Source organism: Heterodontus francisci, chromosome 28, assembly GCF_036365525.1.
Source record: "Heterodontus francisci isolate sHetFra1 chromosome 28, sHetFra1.hap1, whole genome shotgun sequence".
In the NCBI taxonomy this organism is placed as follows: domain Eukaryota; kingdom Metazoa; phylum Chordata; class Chondrichthyes; order Heterodontiformes; family Heterodontidae; genus Heterodontus; species Heterodontus francisci.
In genome coordinates this window covers 19,812,795-19,828,529 of record NC_090398.1, presented here as the reverse complement: position 1 = coordinate 19,828,529, position 15,735 = coordinate 19,812,795, and the positions used below count along the sequence as shown (strand labels likewise).

At 46.4% G+C, this 15,735-nt stretch overlaps 1 protein-coding gene across 4 annotated transcripts in view; it reads left to right on the top strand.

The window, feature by feature from the left end:
* LOC137385118 (NACHT, LRR and PYD domains-containing protein 3-like) overlaps positions 1–15,735 on the top strand; it is a 111,389-nt gene that overhangs the window by 71,553 nt on the left and 24,101 nt on the right. For 3 of the 4 annotated variants that reach the window (XM_068059911.1, XM_068059908.1, XM_068059909.1), the window contains 5 exons: positions 2,164–2,250; positions 3,714–3,884; positions 4,026–4,196; positions 4,340–4,507; positions 4,680–5,699. In XM_068059911.1, coding sequence (XP_067916012.1) covers positions 2,164–2,250; positions 3,714–3,884; positions 4,026–4,196; positions 4,340–4,507; positions 4,680–4,767 — 685 coding nt within the window. In that variant the 3' untranslated portion in view covers positions 4,768–5,699. Of the gene's footprint in view, positions 1–2,163; positions 2,251–3,713; positions 3,885–4,025; positions 4,197–4,339; positions 4,508–4,679; positions 5,700–15,735 lie in introns of those variants that run through there. The other variant, XM_068059912.1, reaches the window with a different exon arrangement.

The window sequence follows — 15,735 nt, the reverse complement described above, 5'->3', positions numbered from 1 at the left end:
AATTTTGTGGTCAAACAAGCTCCCTTTCCTTGACATGCAAGTTGAGATATCCGCATCATGGGATGTGGGCGTCGCTGGTGAGGACAGCATTTATTGCCCATCCCTAATTGCCCTTGGGAATGTGGTGGTGAGCCGCTGCAGTCGTGTGAATTAGGTACACCCACTGTGCTGTTAGGAAGGGAGTTCCAGCAACTGTGAAGGTGTGGTGATATAGTTCCAATCAGGATTGTGTTTGGCTTAGAGGGGAAGATGCAAGTGGTGGTGTTCCCATGCATCTGTTGCCCTTGTCCTTCTAGTTGTTAGTGGTCCCAGTTTTGGATGGTGCTATCTGAGGAGCCTTGGTGCATTGTTGCAGTGCATCTTGCAGATGGTATGCACTGCTGCCACTGTGCATTGGTGGTGGAGGGAGTTAATGTTGAAGGTGGTAAATGGGGTGCCACTTAAGCAGGCTGCTTTGTCCTGCATGGTGTCGATCTTCTTGAGTGTTATTGGAGCTGCAGTCATCCATGCAATTGGAGAGTATTCCATCACACTCCTTACTTGTGAGCATCAATCTCTCTTTTTTTATTTAGAGATACAGCACTGAAACAGGCCCTTCGGCCCACCGAGTCTGTGCCGACCATCAACCACCCATTTATACTAATCCTACACTAATCCCATGTACCCTATCACATCCCCACGTGTCCCTATATTTCCCTACCACCTACCCATACTAGGGGCAATTTATAATGGCCAATTTACCTCCCAACCTGCAAGTCTTTTGGCTTGTGGGAGGAAACCGGAGCACCCGGAGAAAACCCACGCAGACACAGGGAGAACTTGCAAACTCCACACAGGCAGTACCCAGAATTGAACTTGTGCCTTGTTGCTGGTGGACAGGCTTTGGGGAGTCAGGAGGTGAGTTACTCGCCGCAGGAGTCCTAGCCTCTGACCTGCTCTTGTAGCCTGGTGTTTCTATGGCTACTCCAGTTCATTTTATAGTTTATTACTGTCTCCTGCAAACCTAACTTCACTGGTCAATATACGCATTGGGATTCCTACAGCTCCAACATTGGCCTTATTGGCAATCTTGTAAATAAGGCCCAAGCCATTTGTTTACCGAAATAGGGCACATCAAAGCTATCCCACGGGATAATGGCTACCCCGCTCATATCATTGCTCGCTGTGTCTTGCACATACTCACCATTGGGCCTAAGGCTGCCACTTTCGGACCTGAAAAGTGCCCAGTCTACCTCAAAGTACCCTAGAAGGGTAAGGTATCTGAAAGAGTCGAGCAACAGGTGAAGCTATCTATTTCACGCTGCTACTATGCAGCAGCAACATGAGTATTACTTACCACTAACTGGATGCTACCGTCAAATCCAAAAGATGGTCTGACTCCCAGAGAAATAAGTAATGTGGGATATTAATTTCAGAGCCGACACAATGCCTGGTATGTAGGCCATAGGTTAGATGTGATTCCACGGATTGGACAGCTCTTGCTGAACAATCCTGAGAGTGCTAATAATTACATTAACAACCAATTTAAGATTATCAGTCGGGCTCACAATGAGCTCACTTACGTTTGCTTGAACCGACAGATATTATATTCACACCCAGGGACCTGTCCTCTGCAGGCAAAAGGAGCATGTCCAGGCCTTGCACCTTTTTTGAATTAAACAATAGCGTGATCGGATAATAATTCCCTGGCACATCTCTATGGCAATGCCTTGACCAATCAGAGGTGACTTGCCAACCAATCAGTACCCCTTTTCTCATGCAGTATAAATTGTTGCAGCCTTTGAAATTTAGCATTCTTGTGTCTGTCCTGATGAGTGCATTATGTTGTGCCTAATACGCACTTGCTCTTAAAGAATCCACGGAAAATGATTGTTAAAGGTATGAAATCATCAAAGTAAATCATCACTACTTGCACAGCATACTTTCCATCACGGCACGAGGTGATCAGTCTTGGACTTGCAGCTGTTCTTCTGTTTTCTGAGCCCTTGGCTCAGGGGTATCTTCTCGAGTGTTCTTCCCCAGGGTTCTCATACCTTCCCTAGTTTTAGTCAGTGAGAGGAAAACCTGCTCATTAATTTCCTGTGATGTCTCGCAGAAAAACATATATATCAGATCCAGGGCTTGATTCCATTTGTTTCTCACTCTCTGTCTGTTTGCGTTTAGACTGAGTTCCAATCAACTGGGAGATGCAGGACTGAAACTACTGTCAGCGGCTCTGAGGAATCTGGACTGTAACATACAGGAATTGCGGTATGTACAAGACATTTTTAAAAAATTTGTTCCTGAGATGTAGGTGTCGCTGGCCAGTCCAGCATTTATTGTCCATCCCTAATTGCCCTTGAGAAGGTGGTGGTGAGCTGCCTTCTTGAACCGCTGCAGTCCATGTGAGATAGGTATACCCACAGTGCTATGAGGAAGTGAGTTCCATGATTTTGACCCAGCGACAGTGAAGGAACGGTGATATAGTTCCAAGTCAGGACGGTGTGTGGCTTGGAGGGAACTTGCAGGTGCTGGTGTTCTCATGTATATGCTGCCCTTGTCCTTCCAGGTGGTAAAGGTCACCGGTTTGGAAGGTGTTGTCGAAGGAACCTTGGTGCATTGCTGCAGTGCATCTTGTAGATGGTACACACTGCTGCACTGTACCTCAGTGGTGGAGGAAGTGAATATTTGTGGGATGGAATGCCAATCAAGCGGGCTGCTTTGTCTTGAGATGGTGTTGAGCTTCTTGAGTTTTCTTGGAGCTGCACCCCTCCAGGCAAGTGGAGAATATTCCATCACAATCCTGATTTGTGCCTTGTAGATTGTGGACAGGTTTTGGGGAGTCAGGAGGTGAGTTACTCGCCTCAGGATTACTAGCCTCTGACGTGCTCTTGTAACCACGGTATTTATATGGCTACTCCAGTTTAGTTTCTGGTCAATGGTTGCTTCCAGGATGTTGACAGTGGGAGATTCAGTGATGGTAATGCCGTTGAATGTCAAGGGGAGATGGTTAGATTCTTTCTTGTTGGAGATGGTCATTGCCTGGCACTTGTCTGGCGCGAATGTTACTTGCCACTTATCAGCCCAAGCCTGGATATTGTCCAAGTCTTGCTGCATTTCTACACGGACTGGGTCAGTATCTGAGGAGTCACGAATGGTGCTGAACATTGTGCAATCATCAGCGAACATCCCCAGTTCTGACCTTATGATTGAAGGAAGGTCATTGATGAAGCAGCTGAAGATAGTTGAGCCTGGGACACGACCCTGAGGAACTCCTGCAGTGATGTCCTGGATCTGAGATTATTGTCCTCCAACAACCACAACCATCTTTGTTTGCGCTAGGTAAGACTCCAGCCAGCGGAGAGTTTTCCCCCTGATTCCCATTGATTCCAGTTTTGTTAGGGCTCTTTTATGCCACACTTGGTCACATGCTGCCTTGATGTCAAGGGCAGTCACTCTCACCTCACCTCTTGTGTTTAGCTGTTTCATCCATGTTTGAACCAATGCTGTAATGAGGTCAGGAGCTGTGTGAGATGGTGTTTATAATAACTGGATGTCTGACACTGTTCATTATTATTAGGCTCAGCAGTAGTGATATTCATAAACTCTTACTATAAGTATTATTACTCTAAGTAATCTTGTTATTAATTAGCACTGTACCTTATTATTGTCAGTAACAGTGTTGCTAGTGAACACCGGTGATTTATCCTTATTTTTTTCCCTCTGATCGGCAGGATGGAAAATAACGGTCTCGCAAGTTCTTCTGCCGAAGATCTCGCCTCTGCTCTCAGTACAAACCGGTCACTGACGGTTCTGAACCTGGGTAATAATAAACTGGGAGATTTAGGAGTGAAACTACTGTCTGCAGCTCTGAGGAGTCCAGACTGTAAAATACAGAGACTGGAGTAAGTATCAGAGTGTGAATGATTGTGTCCATAATAACTGAATGTCTGACTCTGTACATTATTATTTGTATCAATAATAGTATTCTTCATAAACACTGGGGATTTAATCTGATTCCTGTTATTTCTCTCTCTGATCTTCAGGCTGGCTCGTGTCGCTCTCACAAATTCTTGTGCCAAGGATCTTGCCTCCATTTTTACTGCAAACCGGTCACTGACGGTTCTGAACTTGAATCACAATAAATTGGGAGATTCAGGAATGAAACTACTGTCTGCGGCTCTGAGGAACCCGGACTGTAAAATACAAACACTGGAGTAAGTACCAAAATGTGTGAGATTGTGTTAATATCAACTGGATCTCTAACCCTGTACATTATTATTAGTACCACTAATAGTGCTATTAATAAACAGTTGAGATTTACTCAGATTCCTGTTATTTCTTTCTCTCTGATCCCCAGGTTAGATGCAGCTGGTCTCACAGATTCTTGTGCCGAGGATCTCGCCTCCACTCTCAGTGCAAACCAGTCACTGAAGGTTCTGAACCTGGGATCAAACTTCTTCACAGACCGATCTGTACCCGCTCTCTGCCAACTCATACGGACCTGCAGGAGTCTGGAGCAGATTTGGTGACTATTTATGTTAATGTTTACTGTAATAAGTAAAATATAAATGGGATTCAAACACTTTCATGGGTGGCATTTGTCTGTAATTATTATTGAAATGTTAGCCCCAATCTCCATTGTATTTTCACTGTTGTTCAAACTGTTTATTTCCTGTTTAATTTTTAATCTGTTTCAGGCTGGATGGAAATCAATTCAGTTTAAATGGAAAGAAACACCTGGAGTCGCTGCAGGAATCCAGAGCCAGACTGAGTGTGGAAATATGAATTTGTCAATTTATAAACTTTGCTGCTCTCATTATTTGACCATTTTTGGCCAATTTTCTGTCCTTCCCCTTTAATTGGCCGCGCTCCAGGTTTAAATCCTATTGGCTGTTTCACTGTTTCTAGTTCGAGCTGAGCGAGTGTCATCTCCCATTGTGACATCAGAGGTCCAGCAACAGGGTCACGTGACTCAGCCGCCCGGCCCCACAGCGCTGTTTCTGCAGGATATCCGGGACTGAATGTTCCTCAATGGGGCACTGGGGAAACGTACAGACAGGAAGGGTCCAGGGTGGGGCTCAGTCTGAGCTGCAGTGGGACACTGGTAATTGCACTCAATATCCCTGGGTTTGGGAACTACATTATCCTGGGTTCACGCTCAGTGCCCCTGCATGGGAAGTGAATTTGTGTGGGTTCAGGATGTACGTGATGTCTGTTCAGCTGGGAAGGATCCACTGACCAATAGGGACCAACACTCAGTGTCTAGGGCGACCCAGGGAGAGTATCCTTTTGCGAGAGGTCCCTGAGACAGGTGCACCGAGAATGGACCAGCACACTGGGAGAAATGAAGAAAGTGTCAGTTGGTTGTCTGCCATTCTGTGCAGTTGATTGTATGCATTTATAGTGTTTCAGGATCCTGAACCTTCTGTGTTTCTGGCAACAACATGAGAGCAGGTACTGGTGTTATCATGGAAATGTAAACACTTACTGAAGACTGAATTTTAAAATGATCCAAGAATGAAAACCATGAGATTGTGAAAAGACCTGCTGACTCCATGAAATAGCCTGAGAAAACTGAGGGGCTTTGTGTAATGATGTGCACTTGGAAATGTTTTCAATTTTGTTAAACTTCATCTCTGTATTGCTGCTTCCTGGATATCTAAGGAAATTGGTTTGTTATTGTGTGAGGTTCAATTAAATTATGCATTAGCTTATAAGTGCATCTCAGGGCTTCTTACCAAGTTAAAATTTGAGAATCATTTCAGAGAATTTTGTCCTGAAGGCCTCGAATCATTACCGTTATCAGATAAATCTGAGTGTGGATCAAAATCAGCTTTGGTCTGGTAAAATTCAGAGAGGCAGATCAATGACGGATCACTAAGAAAAGTGACAGGTAAACCAGGAAATTATGGACTGATTAGCCTAACATCTGTTATTGGGAAGAGTCTATAAATAGGGATAGGATGACTGAACAATTTGAACATTTTCAGCTGAGCAAAGAGAGCCATCATGGATTTGTAAAGGGTAGGTCATGCCTAACGAACCTGATTGAATTTTTTTTGAAGTGGTGACTAGAATAATGGGCAGCGGATTATCTATGGCTGTAATTTATATGGACTTGCAGAATGCATTTGATACAGTTCTTCATAAGAGACTGTTAGCTAAAGTTGAAGTTTATGGAATGGAAGCCAAATTACTGATCTGTTTAGGAACAATATTGAGCAACAGGAGACAGAAAGTAGGGACAATGGGCAGGTACTCCAATTGGCTGGAGGTGGCTAATCATGTGCCGCAAGGATCTGTATTTGGGCTTCCGCTATTCATTGTGTTTTATTAAGATGTAGATTATGGAGAGAAAGTCACAAAGCTGATGTTGTTGGTGACACAATGATAAGCAGCATTGTAAACAGTGTAGGTGGAAGCATAGACCTACAAAGAGATATTGATAGACGAAGTGAATGGGCAAAACTTTGCAAATGGGTTTCAGTGTAGGCACATGTGAGGTCACCCACTTCAGATCTAAAAAGGATACAACAGGATACTTTCTAAAGGAGGAAAAGCTAGAAACTGTGGAGGCAACTTGAGAGTTCGTGTACATAAGACTATTAAAGTACCATTATCAGGTACAAAAAATAATCAAAGGGATAATGAAATGCTGGCCTTTATATCTCGAGGACTAGAATACAAAGGGTAGAAGCCAGGACTCTGTTATGTAAAGCTCTTATTAGACCACACCTAGAGTACTGTGTTCAATTCTGGGCATTATATCTTAGGAAGGATACATTAGCCTTGGAGGGAGTGCAATAAAGGCCTGCTCAGGTCGGGAAAAAGAACCCGACCGATTCGCAACGGACCCGTCCCGTGTCCCTCCAATTTTGCCCCGAGCCTGGCCCGACCACCCCTTGAGTTACCTTCGGATTGGGAAGCTCCACAAAGCTGCAACGCATGCATGATGCTGTCAGTGTGACGTAATTCGCTCACTGCGCAGACTCAGTTTCGCCACGAGCTCCCAGCTCAGGTTAATTTTTAAAATTTCAATACTTACCAGCGGAGCACTTACCGTGTGTGTACGGCCCAAACCGACCCGGACTCGGCCTGATCCGACCCGAGCCCGAAAGCCGTACCCGGAAGAGGGGCCCGGGCAGACCCGAACCTGAGGCATGTCATTGGGTCCTGTCAGGTTCGGGTCGGGTAGCAGGCCTTCAGAGTGCAACGCAGATTTACCAGAATGATATGTGGACTCCATTTATTAAATTACGAGGAGAGACGACACAAACTAGCATTGTATTTCCTGGAATTTAGAAGGCTGAGGGGTGATTTGATCAAAGATTTCCAGATATTAAGGGGAACAGATACCGCAGATAGAGAGAAACTTTTTCCGCTGGTTGAGTCCAGGACTAGGATGAGCAGTCTAAAAATTAGAGCCAGACCTTTCAGGAGTGAAATTCAGAAACACTTGTACACACTTCTACAAAGATGGTAGAGGTTTGGAAGTTTGTACCACAAAAACCAATTGAAGCTAGACCAATTGTTAATTTTAAAATTGAGGTGGATAGATTTTTGTTAACCAAGGGGATTAAGGGATATGGGGCAAAGGCGGGTATATTGAGCGAGGTCACAGATCATTCAAGTTCTTACTGAATGGCAGAACAGGCTTGTGGGGCTAACTAGCCTATTCCTGTTCCTTTTTTCCCTCTTGACCTGTTCATCTCACTAGTCTGTCTACTCCTGTTGTCTCAACAGCAAAAAAAAAAATCAACCTTCAGTCACTTACACGTAGCCCTCTCAACTGACATTCCTGGAACCCATCCAAAAAAACAGTTGCTTTTGTTTCTGCCACTGAAATGAACTCTCCCCTATATAATTTATAATTACACTTTCAAGCTGCCAACTGTCCAGTGATTGGCTTGCCATTTGTCACAGTGTTTCTGCTGCTGTCGACGTACTTCCATTATGAAGGTCTGCATCCCGGTAAAATCCTTACTATCTCCTACTGACATTGTTCCTTCTGGTCTGGCCTCCATCTTTACTTAGGCGATTTAAAAGTGTACAGGCATAAATGTATCTGGTTAACAACTGGTTCAACCATCCATTGAAGGGCGACCTAGCTGTGTCATTGGTGTAGCCAATCTATTATTTTGTCAGTCGGTATGAGGTACTGTAGTGCTGACAGGGACCTGTTCCAAGAATGAGTTATCTCTCATTACAGATTGAATCTAAAACTATGATGGTAGTAATCACCCTGTAATGCTTTTTAATCCAGTCGCTACTAGAACAGGGCAGAGGCTGGGAATTCTATGGCAAGTGATGATCACTCCTGACTTTGTCTTGAGGGAGCTGATTTAGTTGTGGTTGGGCCCGTTGCTTTCTCAATTCCTTCATACCTCCCTCCAGCATCCCTGGATTCAGCAGCAGATTGTAAACTGTTGCAGAGTTTTAACCAGTATTGACTGGTGCAGTGCCGAGCAATCTGCGGAGACTTGTTCCTGGCAGCTCTGAGAGCATCTAGATTTTCGTTGCTGGGAACTTGCTTGTTGCTCAGGAAGGCTCTCCACTTCGAACCTAAACACTTCAAACTCTGTTCCTCCATTGACACTGCTCTTAGTTCCCACAAGAAATCCCCTTTGGATCAGAGTTGATATTTATCTGATTAACCTTCTGTGAAGCGCTTTTGGACATTTTATTACGTTAAAGGTGCTCTATAAATGCGAGATGTTGCTTTTGAACTTTTACTTTTATTCTTGATTAATGAGAATATTCTTCAAAACTCTTTTCACATATATTCATCTTGCACCAGTCGAAGAGTTTCATTTCTCGCAGCCCAATGTGAATGCACCCGGCCGTCCCTGTGAATCATTGTCCTACTCCTCCAACCGACAAAATAGACCCACAGTCCTATTCCACTGCTCCAGTTGGCGTATTCAAGTGTCCAGCCTGCTTTGGAAGCTAGATTTTTTTCTGAAAGATTTTGAACCCCAAGACACTCAGTTTAGAGCATTGAGGGAGACCCCAGAGGCAGGAGATGCGACAGAAGGTCCCTGATCTCACTGCCGACCAGAGATTTCATCACAAGATCCAACTCCTAGTGTTTTAACTGCAGAAACTTTTATTCAGACTATTCTGGCACCAGACCTGCCCTCCAATAGATCCTCATTGAATGATTAATGAAATATCAAAAAGTCACAAAGACAGCTGCTGCAGCCCAGCTTGTCCCCCAGCAGCCGAGTGCCGGACCGACATGGCCCTGTCCTGTGTTATAGTGCAAGGAGAAAAGTTGCAGCACCGGGTAGGGAGCATTATAACCTCATACACCATCACTCTTACAGCTTGGGAGGGAGATGAATATTTTTGATTTTATTTTCTTCATAAAGATCTGGCAATGTCTTAATCTGCCGCCAACGTCTTATTTTCCCTCCACCAGAAGAATAATTTTATTTTGCTGTGTGTTCATTCTGCAATCAAAGCTGATTTCTCTGAGCTCTCCCAGAATTCAGTCTATGTTCATTTTATAAAACACTGTTTGATGCGTAATCTCCGAAGTCGGACACATCGACATTCTCTGAGCCGTTTACTTCCCTCTCCACTGGAGCCAATAAACTTCAGTATCACCCAAAGATAAAACATGGCAGAGGTTAATCCTTTTGTTCCTAAAGTATCTTTGTTATCAAGAAAAGCTGCAAGGGTTGGGACTCTACACTTCAGAGAATGGTAGAATTGGGGTTGAGCTGATCCATGTTTACAAGATGATTGAAGAAATACATCATGTTCCAGTTGAGTATGTTCCAGTTAAATGGCTTTGGGAGGGTCCTGGCTCTAAATTTGAAATTGTACAAGGCCAGGCCTAGGATCAGTGTGAGGAGATGGTTCTTATCCCGGAGAATAGTGAACCTCCGGACCAGGCTTCTGTCTCAGACAGTAGATGGTGATTCACTGAAATCCTTCAGTCGAGAACTGCATTTGTTTCTGGTTGGGGAATATATCGCCTCTTACACAAGGATAGGGGAGAAGTATGGAACAGTGGCTAACATGTGGAGAGGGAGATCCACATGCACACTCCTGGCAGCATGTGGAAAGCAGGAGCCTCATGCTCACTGTGGGTAACACACGGAGAGTGGGAGCCACATGCTCACAGTGGGTAACAAACGAGAATGGGAGACACATGCTCACAGTGGGTAACACAATGAGAGTGGGAGACACATGCTCACAGTGTATAACAAACGGAGAGTGGGAGACACATGCTCACAGTGGGTAACAAACGGAGAGTGGGAGCCACATGCTCACCGCGGGTAACACAATGAGAGTGGGAGACACATGCTCACAGTGTATAACAAACGGAGAGTGGGAGACACATGCTCACAGTGGGTAACAAACGGAGAGTGGGAGCCACATGCTCACCGCGGGTAACACAATGAGAGTGGGAGACACATGCTTACCGTAAGTAACAAACGGAGAATGGGAGCCACATGCTCACCGCGGGTAACAAACGGAGAGTGGGAGCCGTGTGCTCACAGTGGGTAACAAACGGAGAGTGGGAGACACATGCTCACAGTGGGTCACACAATGAGAGTGGGAGACACATGTTCACAGTCGGTAACAAACGGAGAGTGGGAGACACATGTTCACAGTCGGTAACAAACGGAGAGTGGGAGACACATGCTCACCGTGGATAACACACGGAGAGTGGGAGACGCATGCTCACAGTGGGTCACACAATGAGAGTGGGAGACACATGCTCACAATGGATAACACACGGAGAGTGGGAGACACATGCTCACCGTGGATAACACACGGAGAATGGGAGACACATGCTCACCGTGGATAACACACGGAGAGTGGGAGACTCATGCTCAACGTGGATAACACACGGAGAGTGGGAGACACATGCTCACAGTGGATAACACACGGAGAGTGGGAGACACATGCTCACAGTGGGTAACAAACGGAGAGTGGGAGACACATGCTCACAGTGGGTAACACAATGAGAGTGGGAGACACATGCTCACCGTGGGTATCATACGGAGAGTGGGAGACACGTGCTCACAGTGGGTAACAAACGGAGAGTGGGAGACACATGCTCACAGTGGGTAACAAACGGAGAGTGGGAGACACATGCTCACAGTAGATAACACACGGAGAGTGGGAGACACATGCTCACAGTGGGTAACAAACGGAGAGTGGGAGACACATGCTCACAGTGGGTAACAAACGGAGAGTGGGAGACACATGCTCACAGTGGGTAACAAACGGAGAGTGGGAGACACATGCTCACAGTTGGTAACACAATGAGAGTGGGAGACACATGCTCACAGTGGGTAACACACGGAGAGTGGGAGACACATGCTCACAGTGGTTAACAAACGGAGAGTGGGAGACACATGCTCACAGTGGGTAACACAATGAGAGTGGGAGACACATGCTTACAGTGGGTAACACAATGAGAGTGGGAGACACATGCTCACCGTGGGTAACAAACGGAGAGTGGGAGACACGTGCTCACAGTGGGTAACAAACGGAGAGTGGGAGACACATGCTCACAGTGGATAACACACGGAGAGTGGGAGACACATGCTCACAGTGGATAACACACGGAGAGTGGGAGACACATGCTCACAGTGGGTAACAAACGGAGAGTGGGAGACACATGCTCACAGTGGGTAACACAATGAGAGTGGGAGACACATGCTCACAGTGGGTAACACAATGAGAGTGGGAGACACATGCTCACAGTGGGTAACAAACGGAGAGTGGGAGACACATGCTCACAGTGGGTAACAAACGGAGAGTGGGAGACACATGCTCACAGTGGGTAACAAATGGAGAGTGGGAGACACATGCTCACCGTGGGTAACAAACGGAGAGTGGGAGACACATGCTCACAGTGGGTAACAAACGGAGAGTGGGAGACACATGCTCACCGTGGGTAACAAACGGAGAGTGGGAGACACATGCTCACAGTGGGTAACACAATGAGAGTGGGAGACACATGCTCACAGTGGGTAACAAACGGAGAGTGGGAGACACATGCTCACAGTGGGTAACAAACGGAGAGTGGGAGACACATGCTCACAGTGGGTAACACAATGAGAGTGGGAGACACATGCTCACAGTGGGTAACACACGGAGAGTGGGAGACACATGCTCACAGTGGGTAACAAACGGAGAGTGGGAAACACATGCTCACCGTGGGTAACAAACGGAGAGTGGGAGACACATGCTCACAGTGGGTAACACAATGAGAGTGGGAGACACATGCTCACAGTGGGTAACACACGGAGAGTGGGAGACACATGCTCACAGTGGGTAACAAACGGAGAGTGGGAGACACATGCTCACCGTGGGTAACAAACGTAGAGTGGGAGACACATGCTCACAGTGGGTAACAAATGGAGAGTGGCAGACACATGCTCACAGTGGGTAACACACGGAGAGTGGGAGACACATGCTCACAGTGGGTAACAAACGGAGAGTGGGAGACACATGCTCACAGTGGGTAACACAATGAGAGTGGGAGACACATGCTTACAGTGGGTAACACAATGAGAGTGGGAGACACGTGCTCACCGTGGGTAACAAACGGAGAGTGGGAGACACATGCTCACCGCGGGTAACACAATGAGAGTGGGAGACACATGCTCACAGTGGGTAACACAATGAGAGTGGGAGACACATGCTCACAGTGGATAACACACGGAGAGTGGGAGACACATGCTCACAGTAGGTAACAAACGGAGAGTGGGAGACACATGCTCACAGTGGGTAACAAATGGAGAGTGGGAGACACATGCTCACCGCGGGTAACACAATGAGAGTGGGAGACACATGCTCACAGTGGGTAACACAATGAGATTGGGAGACACATGCTCACAGTGGATAACACACGGAGAGTGGGAGACACATGCTCACAGTGGGTAACAAACGGAGAGTGGGAGACACATGCTCACAGTGGGTAACAAATGGAGAGTGGGAGACACATGCTCACCGTGGATAACACACGGAGAGTGGGAGACACATGCTCACAGTGGATAACACACGGAGAGTGGGAGACACATGCTCACAGTGGGTAACAAACGGAGGGTGGGAGACATGCTCACAGTGGGTAACAAACGGAGAGTGGGAGACACATGCTCACAGTGGGTAACACAATGCGAGTGGGAGACACATGCTCACAGTGGGTAACACACGGAGAGTGGGAGACACATGCTCACAGTGGGTAACAAACGGAGAGTGGGAGACACATGCTCACAGTGGGTAACACAATGAGAGTGGGAGACACATGCTTACAGTGGGTAACACAATGAGAGTGGGAGACACATGCTCACCGTGGGTAACAAACGGAGAGTGGGCGACACGTGCTCACAGTGGGTAACAAACGGAGAGTGGGAGACACATGCTCACAGTGGATAACACACGGAGAGTGGGAGACACATGCTCACAGTGGGTAACAAACGGAGAGTGGGAGACACATGCTCACAGTGGGTAACACAATGAGAGTGGGAGACACATGCTCACAGTGGGTAACACAATGAGAGTGGGAGACACATGCTCACAGTGGGTAACAAACGGAGAGTGGGAGACACATGCTCACAGTGGGTAACAAATGGAGAGTGGGAGACACATGCTCACCGTGGGTAACAAACGGAGAGTGGGAGACACATGCTCACAGTGGGTAACAAACGGAGAGTGGGAGACACATGCTCACAGTGGGTAACAAACGGAGAGTGGGAGACACATGCTCACAGTGGGTAACAAACGGAGAGTGGGAGACACATGCTCACCGCGGGTAACACAATGAGAGTGGGAGACACATGCTCACAGTGTATAACAAACGGAGAGTGGGAGACACATGCTCACAGTGGGTAACAAACGGAGAGTGGGAGACACATGCTCACAGTGGGTAACAAACGGAGAGTGGGAGACACATGCTCACAGTGGGTAACACAATGAGAGTGGGAGACACATGCTCACAGTGCGATATTATTGCCACGCAGGAGGAGAGGTTCCGGGCTCCATAACAGTACTTACCCCATTGTCGAATGTCACTTGAGGGGAAGTTGGGCTAAAATTGTCAAACCATGCCTTCCCCAACAAAAGGGATTTATTTTTATTTAAATGATAGTTTCCCTTTCCTTCACTGGGATCAGTCAGTAATCAAACCTGAAGTGGTTGGAAGTTTTTTTTTTGGTCTTCGCCCCTCACAAAGATGGTGGTCACTGAGGGGCAACGAGACTGGACACAGGTGTCATTGTTAACGAGGAGTATCCTGGTGGGGGGACAAGAGTGAGCTCAGGTAACCATCTCCTCCAGCGGCACCAGCAGGAACTTTTGGCCATCCAGATGACTTTTTTTTTACATTAGATTGAAACAAAATATATTACTTTTGTTTCAGGCAATCTGTTCCTTATTTTACCTTATTCGAGTGGCCCAGTCTTCATCTGTGAAAATAGCCATTTAACAGGCTACTCTGCCATGGAAAGCTGCACAAATTGTTCAGATCCTGGAAGTCTTTCAATAGCAGCAACTGTGGGAACCCAACAGCAACTGGTTCAAGAAAGAAGGGCCAATGCCACCTTCTCAACAGGCAACTAAAGATGGATAGTTGACGCCGGCATTGCCAGCAGCACCCATTTCCCGCCAATCATGGAAGCAGTGACCAAATGTTGGAAATAGACGAAAAATATTTATTTATGGTCTTACACAGACCCTGGTGAGTGGTGGGAATTATCCTGCAGTATGTATTCCGGTTTGTGAATATGAATGTCTGGTTTATGAATGGGTTAATTCTGGCCCACTGTTCTTTGTGGTCTGTGCCACGCACCCTCCCCCCCACCACCACCCCCCCGCACTTTCCCCAGAACCCCCCACCCCCACTCCACTCCCCCACTCCACTCCCCCACTCCCCGCCAGTGTATTTCAGCTCATCTAACTGTCTGTCACAGCTTGCCCACTGCCCGCTGCTCTTTGGCATATGTGACCTAGCCCGCCACCCCACCAGTGTATTGAAATAAATGTGTTTGTGCAGCAACTTAAAGTCAGCAGCAAAAACCCGACTTGTCTAAATATAGATTCAGAATCGTTGTAATCCTTGTGATCTGTTCCAGTAATGATAGAATATAAGAAATCTATAACAAAAGCCAGCCAACGAAGTATGAAGCTGCCAGATATGGAGAAAAGTGAAATCACAGACTTCCTTCTGCTCCCTGTTTCTGGGTCACTGTGATTTTCTCTTTTGCTCTGACCCCTCAGTCCTTTACGGACTCGACTGGCCACTAAAATATTTCTGACTGTCCGAGCGTTGAACAACAGAATTAAAGCAAAAGGGAGCAATGGGGTTAAACACTTATCAAACAAGTCAAACCCCACCCATCCGGGCTCAGAAAAATAGTTTGTCTTTATAGTACAGTCCCACGGAACATTGTGGATTACCTTTACAGGTTCTTATATAAAGTAGAGGGGGACTTTTTTTTAAACAGAGCAGAATACACGTCATTGATGGAACAACAGCTGCAGTTTTCTCAGAGCAATATTTTGTTTTTAGCTTCTGTCAACAAATAGCAACAAATCGATCAAAGGTGAAAGTGACAGTGAACCAGACAGAACAGTCTGCGGCTGCACGAATCAGGACAATGATAACACTACACATTGGGGTGGATACCCAGGAAATATCCCAGGAAATAATAAAAGTAACAGATTCTGAACAGTACGATCACAGCGATAATGGACAGAAGGTCTGCCGTTGCCATGGCCACCAGATAG